Source organism: Salmo salar, chromosome 18, assembly GCF_965601325.2.
Source record: "Salmo salar chromosome 18, fSalSal1, whole genome shotgun sequence".
Classification (NCBI taxonomy): Eukaryota; Metazoa; Chordata; class Actinopteri; order Salmoniformes; family Salmonidae; genus Salmo; species Salmo salar.
Window position 1 is genome coordinate 81120492 of NC_138308.1, and position 23169 is coordinate 81143660.

General features: G+C 44.0%; 3 protein-coding genes across 5 annotated transcripts in view; 1 reads left to right on the forward strand and 2 right to left on the reverse strand.

Moving 5' to 3' along the window:
- Window positions 1-7995: 7995 nt before the first annotated feature.
- On the reverse strand, window positions 7996-10075 carry si:dkey-183c6.9 (uncharacterized). The gene has a single exon (XM_014156154.3). It carries the CDS (start codon window positions 9910-9912, stop codon window positions 8602-8604), a length of 1311 nt encoding a protein of 436 aa, XP_014011629.2. The 5' UTR covers window positions 9913-10075; the 3' UTR covers window positions 7996-8601.
- Window positions 10076-12679: 2604 nt separating this feature from the next.
- LOC145861770 (putative E3 ubiquitin-protein ligase MID2) lies at window positions 12680-15362 on the forward strand. The gene has a single exon (XM_082965190.1). It carries the CDS (start codon window positions 13154-13156, stop codon window positions 14246-14248), a length of 1095 nt encoding a protein of 364 aa, XP_082821316.1. The 5' UTR covers window positions 12680-13153; the 3' UTR covers window positions 14249-15362.
- Window positions 15363-17478: 2116 nt separating this feature from the next.
- The window catches only part of LOC106577801 (GMP reductase 2), a 13745-nt gene continuing 8054 nt past the window's right edge, over window positions 17479-23169 (reverse strand). For all 3 annotated transcript variants that reach the window (XM_082965191.1, XM_014156155.3, XM_014156156.3), the window contains exons 8-10: window positions 21452-21494; window positions 20478-20637; window positions 17479-19732 (exon numbers count right to left, since the gene is read on the reverse strand). In XM_082965191.1, the coding sequence (XP_082821317.1) occupies window positions 19543-19732; window positions 20478-20637; window positions 21452-21494 (393 nt within the window). In that variant the 3' untranslated portion in view covers window positions 17479-19542. The remainder of the gene's footprint in view (window positions 19733-20477; window positions 20638-21451; window positions 21495-23169) is intronic.

Sequence of the window (23169 nt, forward strand, 5' to 3'; positions counted from 1 at the left end):
CCTTTTTAGGGTCACATGAGACATGGTTAAAAGAACATTCTGATATTGTAGCAACCTCGCTGAAGTCAGATGAGCAGTCTTAGCCTGTGATGTGAGAGCATAAACAGCGTGCACAGTTACATGCACAGTTAGTTGACACATAGCGACAATGTCAGCACAGGCCAGTACAGCCTCGGTAGCCGCAGCCACCACCCTCAAACAACACACCAAACCTCTCGCCACACTATCCAACTGCTTAGAATAGTAACCCACTGGTCTCTGTTTCCCCCCATTGTCCTGAGTCAACACAGAAGACATAAAACCATTCTTCTCACACACAAACAGATTGAAAGGGTTTAGAATGTGTACAGGGAGACCCAGACATGGAGAAGTAGTCATGAGTTGTTTCAGTTTCGTCAGGGCAGTCAGTTATTCAGGGGTCCATTTTATCTTATCATTTATAGGCATCTTGTGACCATAAATGAGATCTGAGAGAGGCTGGACAACCTCGGCATAGTCATAGTTTGGGAACAGGCTGTAGGACAGAGATAATAGCTTGTACTCTCTCTGGACCCAGCTGCCTTTCTCTTTCTCTCTCTCTCTACATCCCCTTTTTCTCCTAACACTTCTATGCATGTCACCACCATGCTATATGAAAGCCATATGCAAAAAAAAGATGTTTAGTATTTCACTGTATAAAGTATTTACTATATCAAGAGTACAGATCAAGTTTATGCCAAAAACATTGTTTTATTATTTTAGATATATTCAATAGATGAAAATATTCCTTATAATTGGCAATATTGAAGATTTTTTTTCTCAATTTTTTTTTCTTTTTTTCTCACCTTTATTTAACCAGGTAGGCTAGTTGAGAACATGTTCTCATTTGCAACTGCGACCTGGCCAGGATAAAGCATAGCAATTTGACACATACAACAACACAGAGTTACACATGGAATAAACAAAACATACAGTCAATAATACAGTAGAACAAAATAAAACAAAAAGTCTATATACAGTGAGTGCAAATGAGGTAAGTTAAGGCAATAAATTGGCCATGGTGGCGAAGTAATTACAATATAGCAATTAAACACTGGAATGGTAGATGTGCAGAAGATGAATGTGCAAGTGGAGATACTGGGGTGCAAAGGAGCAAAATAAATAAATAAATACAGTATGGTGATGAGGTAGGTAGATAGATGGGCTGTTTACAGATGGGCTATGTACAGGTGCAGTGATCTGTGAGCTGCTCTGACAGCTGGTGCTTAAAGCTAGTGAGGGAGATATGAGTCTCCAGCTTCAGAGATTTTTGCAGTTCGTTCCAGTCATTGGCAGCAGAAAACTGGAAGGAAAGACGACCAAAGGAGGAATTGGCTTTGGGGGTGACCAGTGAGATATACCGGCTGGAGCGCGTGCTACGAGTGGGTGCTGCTATGGTGACCAGGGAGCTGATAACCTGTAGCCAGTGGGTTTGACGACGAGTATGAAGCGAAGGCCAACCAACGAGAGTGTACAGGTCGCAATGGTGGGTAGTGTATGGGGCTTTGGTGACAAAACGGATGGCACTGTGATAGACTGCATCCAGTTTGTTGAGTAGAGTGTTGGAGGCTATTTTATAGATGATATCACCGAAGTCGAGGATCAGTAGGATGGTCAGTTTTACGAGGGTATGTTTGGCAGCATGAGTGAAGGATTCTTTGTTGCGATATAGGAAGACGATTCTAGATTTAATTTTGGATTAGAGATGCTTAATGTGAGTCTGGAATTAGAGTTTACAGTCTAACCAGACACCTAGGTATTTGTAGTTGTCCACGTATTCTAAGTCAGAGACGTCCAGAGTAGTGATGCTGGACGGGCGAGCAGGTGCGGGCAGTGATCGATTGAATAGCATGCATTTAGTTTTACTTGCGTTTAAGAGCAGTTGGAGGCCACGGAAGGGGAGTTGTATGGCATTGAAGCTCGTCTGGAGGTTAGTTAACACAGTGTCCAAAGAGGGGCCAGAAGTATACAGAATGGTGTCGTCTGCGTAGAGGTGGATCAGAGAATCACCAGCAGCAAGAGCAACATCATTTATGTATACAGAGAAGAGAGTCGGCCCAAGAATTGAACCCTGTGGCACACCCATAGAGACTGCCAGAGGTCCGGACAACAGGCCCTCCGATTTTACACACTGAACTCTATCAGAGAAGTAGTTGGTGAACCAGGCGAGGCAATCATTTGAGAAACCAAGGCTGTCGAGTCTGCCAATAAGAATGTGATGATTGACAGAGTTGAAAGCCTTGGCCAGGCCAGGTCGATGAATACGGCTGCACAGTAATGTCTCTTATCGATGGCGGTTATGATGTCGTTTAGGACCTTGAACGTGGCTGAGGTGCACCCATGACCAACTCTGAAACCAGATTGCATAGCGGAGAAGGTACGGTGGGATTCAAAATGGTCGGTAATCTGTTTGTTAACTTGGCTTTCGAAGACCTTAGAGAGACAGGGTAGGATAGATATAGGTCTGTAGCAGTTTGGGTCTAGAGTGTCACCCCCTTGAAGAGGGGGATGACCGCGGCAGCTTTCCAATCTTTGGGAATCTCAGACGATACAAAAGAGAGGTTGAACAGGCTAGTAATAGGGGTTGCAACAATTTCGGCAGATCATTTTAGAAAGAGAGGATCCAGATTGTCTAGCCCGGCTGATTTGTATGGGTCCAGATTTTGCAGCTCTTTCAGAACATCAGCTATCTGGATTTGGGTGAAGGAGAAATGGTGGGGGCTTTGGCGGGTTGCTGTGGAGGGTGCCAGGCAGTTGACCGGAGTAGGGGTAGCCAGGTGGAAAGCATGGCCAGCCGTAGAGAAATGCTTATTGAAATTCTCAATTATAGTGGATTTATCGGTGGTAACAGTGTTTCCTAGCCTCAGAGCAGTGGAAAGCTGGGAGGAGGTGCTCTTATTCTCCATGGACTTTACAGTGTCCCAGAACTTTTTGGAGTTAGGACTACAGGATGCAAATTCTGTTTGAAAAAGCTAGCCTTAGCTTTCCTAACTGCCTGTGTATATTTGATCCTAACTTCCCTGAAAAGTTGCATATCACGGGGGCTATTCGATGCTAATGCAGAACGCCACAGGATGTTTTTGTGCTGGTCAAGGGCAGACAGGTCTGGAGTGAACCAAGGACTATATCTATTCCTAGTTCTACATTTTTTTTGAGTGGGGCATGCTTATTTAAGATGGTGAGGAAGGCACTTTTAAAGAATAGCCAGGCATCATCTATTGACGGGATGAGGTCAATGTCATTCCAGGATACCCCGGCCAGGTCGATTAGAAAGGCCTTCTCGCAGAAGTGTTTTAGGGAGTGTTTGACAGTGATGAGGGGTGGTTGTTTGGTCGTAGACCCATTACGGATGCAGGCAATGAGGCAGTGATGGCGGAGATCTTGGTTGAGCATGGTGTGGCTCAGTTGGTAGAGCATGGTGTTTGCAATGCCAGGGTTGTGGGTTCGATTCCCACGGGGGACCAGTACGAAGAAAAAAAAATGTAGGAAATGTATTCACTACTGTAAGTCGCTCTGGATAAGAGCGTCTGCTAAATGACAAAAAACAACAAAAGAAAAACAGCAGAGGTGTATTTGGAGGGCGAGTTAGTTAGGATGACATCTATGAGGGTGCCTGTGTTTATGGATTTGGGGTTGTACCTGGTAGGTTCATTGATAATTTGTGGGAGATTGAGGGCATCAAGCTTAGATTGTAGGATGGCCGGGGTGTTAAGCATGACTCAGTTTAGGTCACCTACATTTACATTTACATTTAAGTCATTTAGCAGACGCTCTTATCCAGAGCGACTTACAAAATGGTGCATTCACCTTATGATATCCAGTGGAACAACCACTTTACAATAGTGCATCAAAATCTTTTAAGGGGGGGGGGGGGGGGTTAGAAGGATTACTTTATCCTATCCTAGGTATTCCTTAAAGAGGTGGGGTTTCAGGTGTCTCCGGAAGGTGGTGATTGACTCCGCTGTCCTGGCGTCGTGAGGGAGCTTGTTCCACCATTGGGGTGCCAGAGCAGCGAACAGTTTTGACTGGGCTGAGCGGGAACTGTGCTTCCTCAGAGGTAGGGGGGCCAGCAGGCCAGTGGTGGATGAACGCAGTGCCCTTGTTTGGGTGTAGGGCCTGATCAGAGCCTGAAGGTATGGAGGTGCCGTTCCCTTCACAGCTCCGTAGGCAATCACCATGGTCTTGTAGCGGATGCGAGCTTCAACTGGAAGCCAGTGGAGAGAGCGGAGGAGCGGGGTGACGTGAGAGAACTTGGGAAGGTTGAACACCAGACGGGCTGCGGCGTTCTGGATGAGTTGTAGGGGTTTAATGGCACAGGCAGGGAGCCCAGCTAACAGCGAGTTGCAGTAATCCAGACGGGAGATGACAAGTGCCTGGATTAGGACCTGCGCCGCTTCCTGTGTGAGGCAGGGTCGTACTCTGCGAATGTTGTAGAGCATGAACCTACAGGATCGGGTCACCGCCTTGATGTTAGTGGAGAACGACAGGGTGTTGTCCAGGATCACTCCAAGGTTCTTAGCACTCTGGGAGGAGGACACAAGGGAGTTGTCAACCGTGATGGCGAGATCATGGAACGGGCAGTCCTTCCCCGGGAGGAAGAGCAGCTCCGTCTTGCCGAGGTTCAGCTTGAGCTGGTGATCCGTCATCCACACTGATATGTCTGACAGACATGCAGAGATGCGATTCGCCGCCTGGTTATCAGAAGGGGGAAAGGAGAAGATTAATTGTAGTAGTAGCATTTAGTAGCACGAGCTCAGTAGCACGAGCTCAGAAGATAATCAATTCACATATGGTATCGAGGGCACAGCTGGGGCAGAGGGAGGTCTATAGCAAGCGGCAACAGTGAGACACTTGTTTCTGGAAAGGTGAATTTTTAGAAGTAGAAGCTTGAATTGTTTGTGTACAGACTTGGATAGTAATACAGAACTCTGCAGGCTATATTTGCAGTAGATTGCAACACCGCCCCTTTTGGCAGTTCTATCTTGGCGGAAAATGTTATAGTTAGCGATGGAGATTTCAGGGTTTTTGGTGGTTTTCCTAAGCCAGGATTCAGACACGGCTAAGACATGTGTGTTAAAGCAGTGAGTAAAACAAACTTAGGGAGTAGGCTTCTAATGTTAACATGCATGAAACCAAGGCTTTTACGGTTACAGAAGTCAACAAATGAGAGCACCTGGGGAGTGGGAGTGGAACTAGGCACTGCAGGACCTGGATTAACCTCCACATCACCAGAGGAACAGAGGAGAAGTAGGATAAGGGTACGGCTAAAGGCTATACGAACTGGCCGTCTAGCACGTTCGGAACAGAGAGTAAAAGGAGCAGGTTTCTGGGCATGATAGCATAGATTCAAGGCATAGGTAAGGTAGGATGTGAGTACATTGGAGGTAAACCTAGGCATTGAGTAATGATGAGAGAGATGTAGTCTCTAGAGATGTTTAAACCAGGTGATGTCATCGCATATGTAGGAGGTGGAACAACATGGTTGGCTAAGGCATATTGAGCAGGGCTAGAGGCCCTGCAGTGAAATAGGACAGTAATGGACGAGTCATATTGATATTAGAGAGAGGCATGCGTAGCCAAGTGAACATATGGGTCCAGTGAGTGGTTGGGTTGACTGGGGACACGGCGATTCAGACAGTTAGCAGGCCGATGCTAACAAGCTAACAGTTAGTAGGCCGGGGCTAAACAAGCTAGCAGTTAGCAGACCGGGTTAGCAAGCAAGCAGTTGGCAGACCGCGGCTAGCAGTTAGCAGACCGGGGCAGGCAAGCTAGCAGTTAGCAGACCGGGGCAAGCAAGCTAGCAGTTAACAGACCGGGGCTAGCAAGTTAGCCTTTGGGGGACGTCTGTTTTTGCCTCTTCGTGCGGTGACGTCGATAGACCAGTCGTGGAATTAGTAGGGTTCCAAGTAGCTCTAGGTAGGTAGTAGGCCGCGGTTAGCAGAATGGGCCTTCAGCGGACGTCGCGCCTGAGGGGCCTGTTGGAATCCTCGGGCAGATTATGTCGATATTCCAGTCGTAGAGGATCGGCGGGGTTCCGTGCCCCGTACCGGCAGTAGAAGGGGTCCGGATATTGTAGCCCAGGAGTGGGCTTCGGTGGTAGCACAGGAGCCCTGGCCGGGCTAGCTTCAGGCTAATTGGTGCTTTCTCCGGGATGGAAACACTAGCCAGGAGTAGTCACCCGGGATTGCGGTTAGCTAGTTGCAAAGATCCAGATGAAAATGTTCAGAGTTTGCGGTAGGAATCCGGGGATATGGGGGGGGAAAAAAAACAATAATAATAAGTCCGTTATGCTCTGGTTTGAGTCACGTTGTTTAAACTGGCGAGAGCTTTCCGAGCTAAAGGCTAGCTGAAGACCGCTAGCAATGGTTTGCTGACTGATAGCTGGTAGGTAGTTAGCTGGCTAGCTTCAGTTGAGGGATTCCAGATCCGAAGTAAATAGAAATACTTTAGAAAAAAAAACAGACCCACGCCACATTGGGTGAGGCGGGTTGCAGGAGAGTATTTAGAAGTTGAGGTTTAGGAAAATATTTTTAAAAGATATGCGAAGAAAATATGTAAAAAGATATATACAAGGGACACGACAGGACAAAGATGTCTGACTGCTACGCCATCTTGGATTCAATGTTAAGATATTTCTTAGTCCTTTTCACTTAAATAAGTGAGTTTAATGATTTGCAAAAGTTTTAGATGATATAGTATTCCAGAACTTTTTTTCCAAATAGCTAGTTAGTTGTTCTGTTATTTTCATGCGGACCAAATATTAAAGCTAGGATGGAATAAATACAGTAAAACTACTGACAAACATCTGTTTCATATTCTGTAGAGACACACTAGTACCTCAGTCAAATTACACCCAGTATGTTGAGGGAAAACTGTTGTGGAATACAGAATGTATTCAAATTATGTTATGCTAAAGAGGTGAGGAAGACAGGACAGCTTTGAGTGTTACCACTGGTACCCCTGTCAATCAAATTGCACACAGTGGGAGAATGTCAGGTGCATTTCTTGATTCCTCCTGTCTGCTCTACTTCTCAAAACAAATTGTATGAAAAGGTCAGAGGGGAGAGGACGCAAGGATCCAAGGAAATGCAATTGAGTTTATCCCAGTATGTTGAGGGGAAACTGTTGTGGAATACAGAATGTGTTCAAAGTATGTTCTTACATAGGCTAAAGAGGTGAGGGAGACAGGACAGCTTTGAGTGTTGCCTTGACTTACTGTTGATTTCACACTTTTCTCAATATTTTATATAGTCAAAGACTATATAAAATTTCCATGCAATCAGCATTTCACATGATTGTACTTGACTGTGTCAGTTACTTTGTGAGAATGTTGTCTCTGTCTATGCATTATTATGTACTTGTAACTGACTAGTTTTCCCAATGGCGGTATATTTACTTTACTTCACAGTGTTTCAGAGGATAATTCCATTTTATATGTATCTGGTTTTAGTCAAACGTGTTATGCAGGTCTTAAGCCACTTTTTTTTCAGTCTTGCCACTTCTGACCAGTATAGAGCATTCCATATGATTTGTGTTTTAGAGTTCATTGTTTATTTTTCCTTTCACATCGAATCACAACATGACAATTAAAGATCCACACATTTATACAAAATAAAGTAGATATTAATTGTACTGTTTGTTAAAATGTCAAACTATTAAGAAAATCAGAACGTACTGCTTAGACCTGTTTGTAAATGACTTAAATATCTGAAGTGAAACATCAGCATTAACATCCAATCATCTGACAATTTACATGATTTATTGGACAATGATATATCAATTGTACTCTGTTTGTACTCTGTTTGTGTACTATCACATGTAATTTCATGAATGACAATGTATTAAAATTTTGTAAGCTAGACATTTTTTTATAAATGGAAGGGAGAGGGGGCAGACAACAATTACAGACTCCTTAATTAATTAGTTAATTGGAACTAATTAACCATTTTGTTCTAGTTTGGTGTTTTGGCTTGTATCCTTGTTCTTATGTTCTACTGTCTTTCGACTCTTTATTATGTATTTTTTGAATGTCTTTATGTTTACACACCTGTCTATGATCTCGGCCAATCACTGGAAAAAAACAGGAAAAACTTTCACACAATTATTTTTTAACACTAGCCAGGATCCAAACTTCTTCAAAAAGAGTTCTACCTGCAACCAAAACTGCTTCTTCAAAGGTTCTTCAGACAAAGAACCTTTTTAAGGTTCTGAATAGCAACTTTTTTTCTAAGAGTGTAGACATTACACCAGCTCACAGAACACCCCCATATACGGCATACCGATAACCTTCCCACATGTGAACATTGGATCCTGTTGAGACACATGCTGTTGGTAGGAAGAATACAGCTGCTGAGTCTTGGGTTGTTCATGGACTGCTCCACATGGGCACCCCCACTGCTGCTCTGGCTGAACGTTCACTCCATAGAGACCGTACTCTCCATAGTCATTTAACTGACTGTAATCTCTCATGAATCTGGCTCTGGACTGTTTGGCACTGGCTGGGCTACTTCCTGTTTCCAGGGTGACAAAGGGAGTTAGGTCACCCTGATGATGCTCGATCTCCATTCTGTGCAGTTCCGTCCTCTAGTGATCTCTGCCCCTGCTGTAGAAGGACAGGGATGCTGGGGAGGTTTTGTCCCAGAACACTTCTAATTCTATCGGACGGGGTATTGTTTCAGGTAGAGCTGCAGTTTTACCAGGAAGATAGATTAACTGAGACTTTAAGTCTGCCTGTGAACTCAGTTGGCCCTTCTGCCAGCACAGAGCAAATACTTTGAAATTCCCAGAAGATGAAACGTTGACACGTAAGCCTATGGTCCAATCACAGTCCTCAGATAGTTTGACCACCCACCTAAGGTTGGCATCAGAGCCGCTATCCTGGCACAGAAGAGTATGGGCGGTGAGTTTGGCAAGCGGGGTGTAGAACACTTTCCTGTGGTCCTGGGAAAGAGACATTCCCCTTCCCAAGCTCTTGGGGTCAAAGGTCATCGTGGTGGAACCCTGTGCTTTCTGGTGGTTCTCGGGGTCGACCAGAGTCAGCAGAGAACTCCAAAGCTGTGTCATATGCTCCACGAGCTTTCCTCCACTCTGCTGTAGCTCCTGGACCAACTTGTCCCGGACGGCCCCGGGCTCCGGCCCCTTCCTCAGATCCACAGCACGGGCCTTCTCCACAGCCTGGTGCACCCCTTCATAACCCTGGAGGAAGTGGAAGGAGTCCCCATCAGACAGGGCAGCCTGCATGGTCCTCTTGGAGGTATTGATGGACACTATGCGAGCTGAGACGGAAGTCTTGACGCTGTTTAGGGCGCTGTCGCGCAGGGCTGACACTCCCTCGATGAGCCGGACACTGGAGCTCGCCAACCTCTCCCTCTGCTCCTTATCCCACCTCCCTAGTTCCTGAATCTGTCTCTCTCTCTGGGCCAACTCCTTCTGCTCTTCCTTCAGCTTCTCTCCCAGCTCTTTGTGTGCCTTAGGCAGTGTTTTCATATTGTGGATGCGATGCTGGTCCTCGATGGCGCAAGACATGCACGCACTAGTTAGGTCATCCAAGCAGTAGTACTCAAGAATCTTACCGTGGTGGGGGCATTTGGTGGCCAACCCAACTCCCCCAGCCCCCGGTGCTATGGGTTCAGTCAGGGTATGTGTCTGCAGCAGCAATGGCACTGTCAGGTGTGGTTCCAAGTGCTGGGCACACATGGACATCTCACATTTGATGCAGGTCTTCAATGCTGGCTTTTTGTCATCCACACACATGTCACAAACAACAGCCTGGATATCCGGCAGAACCTGGCACACCTCAATCATTTTCACTTCTGGGATCCCTGGTCCGGTTGAAGCTATCTCAACGAATGGTGGTGGGAATCGGGTCTTTCGCATTGGCATTGTCCTTCGCATGTTAAAAATACCTCTTAGTAGCCTCTCTCAATCTTACTTACAATAAGCCTTTCAAAGTCGTTGCCCCCTATAATTATAATCTAAACGTTTTACTTGTCGGCCTGTTTGCTTTTGCTTGCTCTCTGTCTCTGATCTGCGTTTGAGGCCACTCCTAGATTCATCTCATGCAATATTGATGCGTTCATAACCAGGTGGGAAGGTGGTAGTTACCAATTGTGAAGTCGTAAATTCGAGTGTGGGTGCAGAAATGTAACCACTCAAATTCATAGACAGAGCTATGGATGACCATCAATTTACATATTATAGTTTTAATCATGTTTTGAGGCTATACAGTGTTTGTTGATATTTACTTTGTTTACAAACATTGGAATAAAAAAGCTTATTTGGGGTTCTGATATTTGGGGTTCTGATGAGGTTGGTCAGTTGAACTAAGCTCATGAGGCACTTATAAGTTATATTCTTCAATAATAAATGGTACATAGCATTAATTTATGTTCAAAAATTGATGTAGCAACTGCTGATTCCCCTTTAATGATTACATTTCTCCACTATTTCCTGGTTGATACAATTCTAATGGTTCGACTAATTTCAGTTTATGTGACAACAAACAATGAATAGTGTAGATAAGCATTTTGTACAATCTAAAAATAAAGCGAAATAAAAAAATGTATAACCAAAAATATCGTATCTGTTTGAAGTTCGTGTACAAAAACGAAAGTAAAAATACGAGAACGGGAAGAAGCACAGAAATTGCGCACATAGATCGGTCTTCCACTTCTCAGGCTTTCTTTCAACGAGAATGACAGATCTATAATTCACTATTCATTTATGAATTTGGTCGGGCAGCCCAAATTGCCAGAGAGGAAGAGAGATGCCCAACTCGACGGAAAATCTGTCTCCCTCCAACAGTTGGCGTCTTTTCGTTGTTTTGCCTACCAAGAAATGTGTTTGTGTATGGAGGTCGATGAGAGTTTCGAATATGATCAACTAAAAAATGTATGGCTTATTTGCTACGGGAGGTTAATTTGATCGAATATACGTTTCGTAATTATAAAGTTGTTAAGAGTGTACTGAAATAAGTAGGACACGTGACATCCCGGGAACTTTGAGAGAAAAAAATGACATCATTACAAAATACAAAAAATAAATAAATAAAAAACCATGCCGCAACTTCAGTCACAGTTCAAATCACATCCCCACACAGGCTCAGGGGCCAAAGAGGACGGAGCACTCACTGTCAGGCGACAGGACTCCCTGCAATAACCCCGCCGCAAAAATCCTGGGTCCCTAAACACATTCAGCTGCGATCACAACGATGTCTGCCCATCCTCTACAACGTTCTCGCTTGAGCTGCGCAGCAGATAACCAACGCAACAAACGCTACAAAGTGCAACATGTCTGGATCCCGTGTATAGAGTTACTTTGCGAGACTGTTGTCTCTGCATTATTATGTTAAGGTGTTTAACTGACTAGTTTTCACCAGGGTGGTATATTTACTTTACAGTGATTTGGAGGATAATTCCATTTTATATCTTTTGCTTTTAGTAAAACATGTTATGCATTTTGTAAGCCTTCTGTTTTGTTGTTACAGTCTTGTCAGTTCTAACCAATTAAGGTAATTCCATATGATTTGTATTTTAGAGTTCATTGTTAATTTTACATTTTAGCTAAACATGACCATTAAAAATCCACCGCAAGCTCATTGCTTATAGTGGCCATATTGTTTAGCTAGAGCCTTGGAAAATATTGTGCATCCATAGATGCTATATACCAAATTTGGTGCCAATTGGTCCAGCGGTTCTGGAGAAGAATACATTTAAAGTAGTTAACATCATTGAAAATGGTCCAAAATACATCAAAAGCATATTGCCTGCACATTGCATGATCCGTTTCATTTTGAGTTCTGATATTTGGCAAGTGTGGTAAACAGTACAGAAGTAATTTGTCCTAGGGCAATGTGTCAATTTTTTCCTGATGGTGGCACAGTGGTCCCATAGCTGAACCCCGGCATTGCTGCTTGCAGCTATATTTCCATGTGTTGTTGTTGTCCAGTGCATGACTTGGACTAAAATATGTGCTAGTACTCATTTTGGGTGCCTGAACTGTTTATATTTAAGTGCAACAACTTCACAATACTTTTAGCCAATATTTTATAAGAGGTGCATGATCTTATGCAGTAGAAATGTTGATGTGCTGGTACTCAGTAACATTGAACTCCTGCCCAAGTCAGGCACTGTTGCGAATGTCCATTGGGTGGGCCTGGGAGACACGGGTGGGCCTGAGAGGGTATAGGCCCACCCACTTGGGAGCCAGGCCCAGCCAATCAGAATGAGTTTTTCCCCACAAAGGGGCTTTATTAAAGACAGAAATACTCCTCAGTTTCATCAGCTCTCCGGGTTGCTGGTCTCAGAAGATCCCATGGGTAAAGAAGTCAGATGTGGAGGTCCTGGGCTGCCATGGTTACACGTGGTATGCTGTTGTGAGGCTTGTTGGACATACTGTCACATTTTATAAAACGATGTTGGAGGCAGCTTTGTATGTGGTTTGAAATGTGGCTTGAAGTATCCCATTCCATGTGCTTTTTGGCTCTTCAGACTGCAGGAAAAAGAACTGTGTCCAACTCCCCTGTTGACTTCAAACCATAGTTGTGTAGCCGACTGCATTAGCCTAACTACTCGAACACACCCATTGCCAGTCATGTACAGAGCAAGGCAGATTTTTGGGCGACGCGTCAAATTCACATAGAAATGTAAAGTATAGATCTTTCATTTGCATTGAAAGTAAGTATAAGAAGCGGTAGATCCGTTCTATGTGCTCTTTTTCTAAAATGTCCGTTATATTGTGTTTTGTCATCTTTTTGCTTTCGGTTTTGTACAACGGCATCTGACAGCTGAAAATCCAATATTTTATTGAAAGGATATTTCACAGTGCTTTAGATTGTACAACGATTAGCTTGTTTTGTTACATAAACTGAAATTAGGCGAACCATCATAATTTTAGCAACCAGGAACTTTTGGCGGACTGACGCATATATTGCACGAGGTGGACTCAAACGTAGATCAGACCAGACAGAGTGAACAAAAGCAAACGGACTGACAGGTAAAAAGTTGAGATTAAAAGCATTATAGAGGCTACGAGGATAGAGGTATTTTAGCATGCGAAGGTCAAGGACAACGCAAGCACCCGATTCCCACCACCATTTATTGGGGCAGCTTCATCCGATCCAGGGCTCATAGAAGACATGTCTGAGGTGTGCCAGGCTCTGCCGCTGCCGGACAGCCAGGCCATTGTTTGTGACTTATGTACAGAAGACAGGAAGCCAGCACTGAAGACTTGCATCAAATGTGAAATGGCCATGTGTGCCCAGCACTTGGAGCCACACCTTTCAGTCCCATTTCTGCTGCAGACACATACCCTGACTGAACCCATAGCACCGGGGGCTGGGGGAGTTGGGTTGGCCACCAAATGCCCCCACCACGGTAAGATTCTCGAGTACTACTGCTTGGACGACCTAACTAGTGCGTGCATGTCCTGCGCCATCGAGGACCAGCATCGCATCCACAACATGAAGACCCTGCCTAAGGCACAGAAAGAGCTAAGGGAGAAGTTGAAGGAGGAGCAGAAGGCTTTGGCCAAGAGAGAGAATCAGAGCCTGAAACTAAGCAGGTGGGACAAGGAGCAGAGGGAGAGGTTGGCGAGCTCCAGTATCCGGCTCATTGAGGGAGTGTCCGCCCTCCGCGACATCACCCTGACGAGCGTCCAGAGTTCTGTCTCAGTTCGCTTAAACTCCATCAAGACCTCTAAGAGAACCATGCAGGCTGCCCTGTCCGAGGGGGACTCCTTCCGCTTCCTCCAGGGGTATGAAGGGGTGCACCAGGCTGTGGAGAAGGCCCGTGCTGTGGATCTGAGGAAGGGGCTGGAGCCCGGGGCCGACCGGGACAAGCTGGTCCAGGAGTTACAGCAGAGCGGAGGAAAGCTGCTGGAGCAGACGACCCAGCTGTGGAGTTCTCTGCTGGCTCTGGTCGACCCCGAGAACCACCAGGAAAAACAGGGTTCCCCAGGGTTACCTCCCACCGCCACGTTGACCTTTGACCCCAAGTGCTTGGGAAGGGGCATGTCTCTTTCCCAGGACCACAGGAAAGTGTTCTACACCCCACTTGCCAAACTCACCACCCATACTCTTCTGTGCCAGGATAGCGGCTCTGATGACAACCCTAGGTGGGTGGTCAAATTCTCTGAGGACTGTGATTGGACCGTTGGCGTATGTGACAAGGAAGCTACTGAGAATTTCAATAATGGCCATGTCTCTGAGCTCTGTTTGCACTCAGTACTATGAGAGTGTTAGGCGTAGTGATGGGATGACCTATACAGATAAACCTCCAGAGGCACATGTCGATTCTCAGTTAATCTATCTTCCTGGGAAAAATGAAGCTCTACCTGAAACAATACCCCATCCCATAGAATTAGAAGTGTTCTGGGACAAAACCTCCCCAGCATCCCTGTCCTTCTACAGCAGGGGCAGATATCACCAGAGGACGGAACTGCACAGAATGGAGATCGAGCATCATCAGGGTGACCTAGCTCCCTTTGTCACCCTGGGAACAGGAAGTAGCCCAGCCAGAGCCAGAGAGTATAGAGGTTACAGTCAACCAGAGCAGAAGTGGAGGTGCCCATGTGGAGAGGTCCATCAGATTCAGCAGCAGTCTTCCAACCACCAGCATGGGTCTCACCAGGCTTCTATGTGCAAGTGTGAGAGGGTTATCGGTACGCCGTATATGGAGGTGTTTTGTGAGCTTGTGTAATGTAGGCAATGTCTAGGTAAAGTGCATTGAATTCAGTTTGGATCCCGGCTAGTGTGTTGTTGGTACTGTAGGATTCTAATGTGTGTTGGACTCACTGGTTGGATTTGAGTTGACATGTAAGGCAGGACTTTGTCTCCCCCTGCTACTCAACCACCTATCATAATGTTGTCCCAATGTTGCAAGAACTTTCACCTTTTCATGTCCCTTAATCACATTTTTCTGACCTCATTATTGTACAATAAATCATGTAAATATTCAGTTGATTGATTGTAAATGCTGATGTTTCTGTTCAGATATTTTCAAATGGATCATTTAGAGACAGGTCTGAGAAGTACATTTGGTGGCAGGTAGCCTAGCGGTTAGAGCGTTGGGTCAGTAACTTGAAAGGTTGGTGGATCGAATCCCTGAGTTGACAAGGTAGAAATCCGTCGTTCTGCCGCTGAACAAGGCAGTTAACTCACTGTTCCTAGGCTGTCATTGTAAATAAGAATTTGTTCTTAACTGACTTGCCTAGTTAAATAAAGGTTTAAAAAAATCTTGACATTTTAACAAACAGTACAATTAATATCTGTAATGTAATTTGTATAAATGTGTGGATCTTTAATTGTCCTGTTGAGATTTAATGTTAAAAGGAAAAATAAACCAACTCTAAAACACAAATCATATGGAATGCTCTTTACTGGTCAGAACTGACAGGACTGACACAACAAAAATTCACGTTTAGAATCGGCATAACACTTTTTACTTAAAGCAAAATATATAAAATTGAATCATCCTAGAAAGCACTATGAAGTAAAGTAAATATACCGCCATAGTGAAAACTAGTCAGTTACACACCTTAACATAAAAATGCACCGACAGAGCCAACATTCCCACAAAGTAACTGAATACCCAGTAAAGTGCAGTAATGTGAAATACTGATTGCATGGAGGGAGAGGTTGGCTAGCTACAGTGTCCAGCTCATCGAGGGAGTGTCCGCCCTGCGTAACATCGCCCTGACTAGCAACCCGAATTCCGAACTTCTCCCTCATAAAGTCCATCAAGACCTCCAAGACTGTGGAGAAGGCCCATACTGTGGATCTGAGAAAAGGTATGGAGCCCGGGGCGGACTGGGACAAGCTGGTCCAGGAGGTACAGCAGAGCGGAGGAAAGCTCCTGTACTATGACAGTATTAGGCGTAGTGATGGAATGACCTATACAGACAAACCTCCACAGGCACAAGTTTATTCTCGGTGTATCTATCTTCCTGGGCAAACTGCAGCTCTACCTGAAACAATACCCCGTCCCATAGAATTAGAAGTGTTCTGGGACAAAACCTCCCCAGCATCCCTGTCCTTCTACAGCAGGGGCAGAGATCACCAGAGGACGGAACTGCACAGAATGGAGATCCGGCATCATCAGGGTGACCTAACTCCCTTTGTCACCTTGGAAAAAGGAAGTAGCCCAGCCAGAGCCAGACAGTCCAGAACCAGATTCATGGGAGATTACAGTCAGTTAAATGACTATGGAGAGTACGGTCTCTATGGAGTGAACATTCAGCCAGAGCAGCAGTGGGGATGCCCATGTGGAGCAGTCCATGAACAACCCAAGACCCAGCAGGTGCAGTATTTCTACCAACAGCATGTGTCTCAACAGGGTCCCATGTTCACATGTGGGAGGGATATCGGTACGCCGTATATGGGGGTGTTCTGTGAGCTGGTATAATGTCTACACTCTTAGAAAAAAGAACCCTTCGAAGAACCCTTTTTGGTTTGAATCCTGGCTAGTGTTAAAAAATAATTGTGGACATATCTAATTGTGGACATATATCAGCATAAGCCCCCCCTCCCAGCTCATGTTGTGGACATATCTAGGCATAAAAAAAAACACTTGCATCACTCACCTTATGTTTTTACATTTGGCACACATTCATTAAGTCAGGTTGCATACATCAATATATATATTCAATACAGATATTCAAAATTCATTGAATGAATTTACACATTATTACATTACATTACCTGTTGAATGTATCAACTGTAATTTCCTTGGCGCTGTTCACACGGGCTATGGAAAGTTCTAGTGAAAAGATGTCAAGGAAATGCAGTAGACATTGAGTTATACAGAGCTTATGTGGAGGCTTCCATCTGGTAACTAACATTATTTTTGCTGCAGTCAGTCCAGACAATCACACTAGTTTCTGAGGTACTATGATAGTCAGTGAAGAATCATTGTTTCGTAATAAGATATTCGGGAGAAATGGGATGGTGGCCGAAATTGTGACCATAAAGTTTTCACATTGGGGCAACCCCACATTATATGCATATTCCAATGCTGTTGTTTTTGGCCAGTGTGTTGTACTGTAGGATTCTAATGTGTGTTGGACTCACAGTGGCTGGATTTGGGTTTAACATGCAAGGCAGGACTCTGTCTCCCCCTGCTGGTCAAGTTACCTAACTATCATAATGTTGTCCCACTGTTCCAAGAACTTCCACCTATTCATGTCCCTTAATCACATTTAGTTGACCTCATCATTGTACATGAAATCATGTAAATAGTCAGTTGACTGAATGTTAATGCTGATGTTTCTGTCCAGTTATAAAATAAATTACTAGCTTATAAAATCTAAATACATTGTGATTCATGAAATTACATGAGCTGGTACACAAACAGAGTGCAATTAATATCTGTACTGTATATTGTATAAATGTGTGGATCTTTAATTGTCATGTTGAGATTTAATGTTAAAATTATGAAAAATAAACAATGAACTCTAAAACACAAATCATATGGAATGCTCTTTATTGGTCAGAAGTGAGAAGACTGAAGAAAAGTGGCATAAAACCTGCATAACACATTTAACTAAAACCAGATAGATATAAAATTGAATTATCCTCCAAAACACTGGAAGTAAAGTAAACTAGTCAGTTACAAGTACATAATGATGCATAGACAGAGACAACATTTTCTCAAAGTAACAGACACAGTCAAGTACAATCATGTGAAATGCTGATTGCATGGACATTTTATATAGTCTCTGACTATATAAAATATTGAGAAAAGTGTGAAATCAACAGTGAGTCAAGGTAACACTCAAAGCTGTCCTGTCTCCCTCAGCCTACTTTAAGAACATACCGTAATTTCCGGACTATAAGCCGCTACTTTTTTCCCACGCTTTGAACCTCGCGGCTTAAACAATGACGCGGCTAATATATGGATTTTTCCCACTTTCAAATAAAATACAATTTAAAAAAAAACACATTCTGTGACGTGCTCAGTTTTTTGGCGGCATGAAGCTTTCATTAGACCAATGAAATTGCCGAACGGGTTAAGGTCAAACAACTTTTTTGTTTACTGTTTGGATTAAATCGAGCGCTCTCAAACTTCCCATCATTCTGATTACGGTAGTCATTTTGTCACTCTCATCATGGCAAAGACACTGAGAAATGCATATGATGCAGCTTTCAAGTTGAAGGCGATTGATCTGGCTGTTGGAAAAGGAAATAGAGCTGCTGCACGGGAGCTTGGTCTGGAGCAATGACTTTCTTGGTAGGCTACTGTTTACTGCAAATGTTTTATTTTTTGTTACAAGCCGTGTTTCGTTTAAAGCCTATTTATTTTTGTTACAAGCCGTGTTTCGTTAAAGCCTATTTATTTTTGTTACAAGCCGTGTTTCGTTAAAGCCTATTTATTTTTGTTACAAGCCCATTTATTTTTGGTACAAGCCGTGTTTCGTTAAAGCCTGTGTAAAGTTCATTTGTTTCAATGTACCGGTAGGCACCTGCGGCTTATAGACATGTGCGGCTTATTTATGTTCAAAATAATATATTTTTAAAAATTCAGTGGGTGCGGCTTATATTCAGGTGCGCTCAATAGTCCGGAAATTACGGTACTTTGAATACATTCTGTATTCCACAAGTTTCCCCTCAAAATACTGGGTGTAATTTGACTGACTTGAGTTTCTACTGTAGCTGTTCAGTACATGAAACAGTTTGTCAGTAGTTTCACTCTATGGGGAAAAAAAGCCTGGAATACAATATCATCTAACACTTTTGCAAATCATTCAAGGTCAAAATATATTTATTTAAGTGAGTTTGAAAAGTATTAAGTTAAATAACCAGAAATATCTTAACATAAAAATCTTCAATATTGCTAATTATAAGGAATATTTTCATCTACTGAATATATCTAAAATAATAAAAACTATGTTTTTGGGATAAACTTGATCTGTACTCTTGATATAGTAAATACTTCATACAGTGAAATACTATACATCTATTTTTTGCATATGGCTTTCATATAGCATGGCGGTGCATAGAAGTGTTAGGAGAAAGAGAGGATTGAGAGAGAGAGAGAAAGAGGTAAAGAGAGAGAGAGATTCTAGGACTTGGTAGATAATAATGGACAGAGAGAAGAAGCCTGTACACAAGGCCTGCAGAGCTGAATGGGAATGATTGAGCAAGATGACACAAAAATGCATCCTGAAGTACCACAACAATCCTCGGGTCACTTATTAACAAAGACATGTCAATTTCTGGTAATTTACAGGAAAAAAAGCCAAATATGTCTAAAATATCAAAACTTAAATAAGACTCTTAGATAAGGGATTGTTTTGATAGTGTCACCTAAAAAGGTTTTGATTTGGCAACCAAACACTTATCCAAGGTTTACGTTTCTCAAATGACTGATTCTTACTATCAATGGTTACAGTATTGTGTGTGTGTGTGTGTGTGTGTGTGTGTGCAGAATGTGTAATAGCATCCACGTGACAGGGGCAGGCAGCAAACAAAACACACCACCACCCCCCCCCCCCGACCCTGTTACGCCCAGGAACCAGCCTGGACCTCGCCTAGTTATCGTTCCCAAAGACGGTGTTGAGCTGCTGGGTGACCCTGATGAAGGTGGTCCTGCGGCTGAGCTCCTTGAGCTTCCCTGCGCCCACGTAGGTGCAGGTGGAGCGGACCCCACCCAGGACGTCGCGTATGGTTACGTCCACGGGGCCCTTGTAGACCACCTCCACCGTCTTCCCCTCAGAAGCCCTGGGAGAAGAAGAGGGAACGTTTTAGTGAACTCTTAAGCCTAATGTATACGACGCAAGAACCATACGCAAAATGGCGATCCTGTGTTCTTGCGTCGCGTTATGAATTGTGGGGATGCACACGTCTGCATATTTTTTCTACGCAACGCAATTTTGCGTAGCTACTTTTAGTTCCATGAGTACGTACGTGGGATATAAACTAGTATTTATGTTTCAAGTTTGACGAATATTCATTTTATTAGAGAATGCCAAGAGTGTGCAAAGCTGTCATCTAGGCAAAGGGTAGCTATTTTGAAGAATCTAAAATATATTTTGATTTGTTTAACACTTTTTGGGTTACTACATGATTCCATATGTGTTATTTCATAGTTTTGATGTCTTCACTATAATTCTACAATGTAGAAAATAGTAAAAATAAAGAAAAACCCTTGAATGAGTAGGTGTCCAAACTTTTGACTGGTACTCTGTGTACGGGATACACATGGTATACACCATCTAACCAAATGCTTACTTGCAGGTTCCTTCTTGACAATACAACAACAATAAGAAATAAGAAAAGATAAGAATACAAACAAAGTAAATGTCTCAGTAGAATAGAACAAACACTTCAGCATAAGTATAATACAGGAAGGCACAATTTATAGTCCAATATTGACATGTGTTTTGAGGAAGGGTGTTTTTCCTAAAGCGTGCTACAGTGTTTAAAGCTGCTCATTTCCTGCTAGGCGGTCAGTAACATCTCTGACCTGTACTCGGCCACGCCCCCGGCGTGTCTCTTCATGGCCGTATCGGAGCTCATGCCGTAGAACAGCTTGTACTTCTTCCCGTTCTTCTCGATGACCTCGCCCCCGCTCTCTGAGTGGCCGGCCAGCATTCCGCCCAGCATCACAAAGTCCGCCCCCGCGCCTGTCAGTCACACACAACCACAGCTGAGAAAACCCAGGCAGGGTCAGACACATTCCCTTGGGACCATCACACGACGTCCTAAGAACCCAACTGGGGTCGGACAACAAATGCACTTTTCTATACTCAAGGAGAGAAAGAGACAAACAGCTAGACTGTTGTTTTACTATCAAACTCAATACTAGCATTGTTTTACATATCGTAAAGCAGTTTGTGTTTCATAACCAGGCAAAGCTAAATAGTAGGCTAGTGACTGGCGGTTATGGAGAAATAAGAGAGTGGCTTATGCGATGTCTAGCAGAGCCTGCCTGCTTGTCTGCCCACATTCATCGCTTGCTCCCCCGCAGCTCACCAGCTGATGTAGGCAGTGTGTGGCGTGTCCTTCCCACTGCTAGAGAACTGAACCCTCGCTGCTCTGCGCACCCAGTGCTGCTAATATTCTACTTATCATAGTAGCTTATCCAGTCCAAAGTGCAAATACAAGGCACGAGAAGCCAAGTCTGAGTCATAAATGGTTGACTCCAAGTCCGAGTCACCAACGGTTGAGTCCAAGTCCGAGTCACCAACGGTTGAGTCCAGGTCCGAGTCACCAACGGTTGAGTCCAGGTCCGAGTCACCAACGGTTGAGTCCAAGTCCGAGTCACCAACGGTTGAGTCCAGGTCCAGTCAGTAGTCCTGAAAATGTGTTGTAGTACTTGAGCCCGAGTCCTGGACCTGAGTACTACAACTCTGGTTGTAGAGTCTCTGTAGTCTGATTAAAGTCGGTACTGTATGCTCTGTGAGTTGAAATGTTACATTCTACTGCTACAAAACTCACCAAAAGCCTTGGAGACGTCACCTGGGCAAGTGCATCCACCATCCTTTATGAGAGAGGAAGAAAAGGGAAGAATAACATACTATGGGTCTTCAGGTAAAGTCTTTATCTATTCAACCATCTTGGCATGTATATGTACTGTATGTGTGTATGAGGTCCAGGGTGTACCACGGTGTTGAGCCAAAGACAGCCAAAGACTGTTGAGCCAAAAGGATGTAAGTGTATAACTAGGGATGCACGATACTATCTGTGAACATATCGGAATCGGCCCGATGTCTAGTTTAACGCTGATGTGCAAAACCGATGTCAAAGCTGACGTGCATACCTATATAACGTAGGTACATGACGTGCATACCTATATAATGTAGGTACATGACGTGCATACCTATATAACGTAGGTACATGACGTGCATACCTATATAACGTAGGTACATGACGTGCATACCTATATAACGTAGGTACATGACGTGCATACCTATATAACGTAGGTACATGACGTGCATACCTATATAACGTAGGTACATGACGTAATGACGCCATGAAAAATACAGCGCTACACAGAACAAAAGCATAGAGATACTAAGCGCACACTTCCAACAACTAAACAAGTTCAAGTCCAGCAGTCATTTGAAAGAGTAAGAACATTCCAGTGAGACAACTCAAAGGCGAAATCCATTAACGCCAAGATAATGGAATTCATTATGCTGCTTGCTATTGGCGTCACGACTGACATTAGGACCAGCGATGTCAGCCCCACGAGCATCCTGAGTCTGACAGCACAGTGGGTCGACGAGGATTTGGTGCTGAGGAAAGCCGTATTGCATGCTCAAGAATGTGCTAGTTCTCATACCGCTGCTGCCATTTCAATGGCATCTGAGAACATGAACACACTACTAGTGCCATTCAAACTGACTGGAGAAATAAGCTCCCCAACTGAGTCTGCAGCAGGCGTGATACCCTCTGTCATGGCACTGAAACGCCTGCTCAACAAAACTGCTGACAGACTGGGGGGTTAAAACTTATAAAAGTATTCGAGACTGTGAACAAGCAATTCGGTGGTATTCTCTTTGAGCCTCTTTACTGTGTCGCCACCATGCTCGATGCTATGTATAAGGACAGCTACTTCGATGCAGACAAGAAACAGGGTTTACGTGAAATGTTACAGACGCAGCTGGACAAGATGGAAACGGACACGGTGACAGTGCGCACCGAGGAAGAGAAGCCACGGACAGACAGAGCTGAAACTTTACTGCTTGACATGTATGATGAAATCCTGGTTCAGAATGAAACGACTGAACAAATGAACAATGAAACAGCACAGCAAGTAAGTCAAATCAAATCAAATGTATTTATATAGCCCTTCGTACATCAGCTGATATCTCAAAGTGCTGTACAGAAACCCAGCCTAAAACCCCAAACAGCAAGCAAAGCATGTGAAAGAAGCACGGTGGCTAGGAAAAACTCCCTAGGAAAAACTCCCTAGAAAGGCCAAAAACCTAGGAAGAAACCTAGAGAGGAACCAGGCTATGAGGGGTGGCCAGTCCTCTTCTGGCTGTGCAGGGTGGATATTATAACAGAACATGGTCAAGATGTTAAAATGTTCATAAATGACCAGCATGGTCAAATAATAATAATCATAGTAGTTGTCGAGGGTGCAACAAGCACGTCCGGTGAACAGGTCAGGGTTCCATAGCCGCAGGCAGAACAGTTGAAACTGGAGC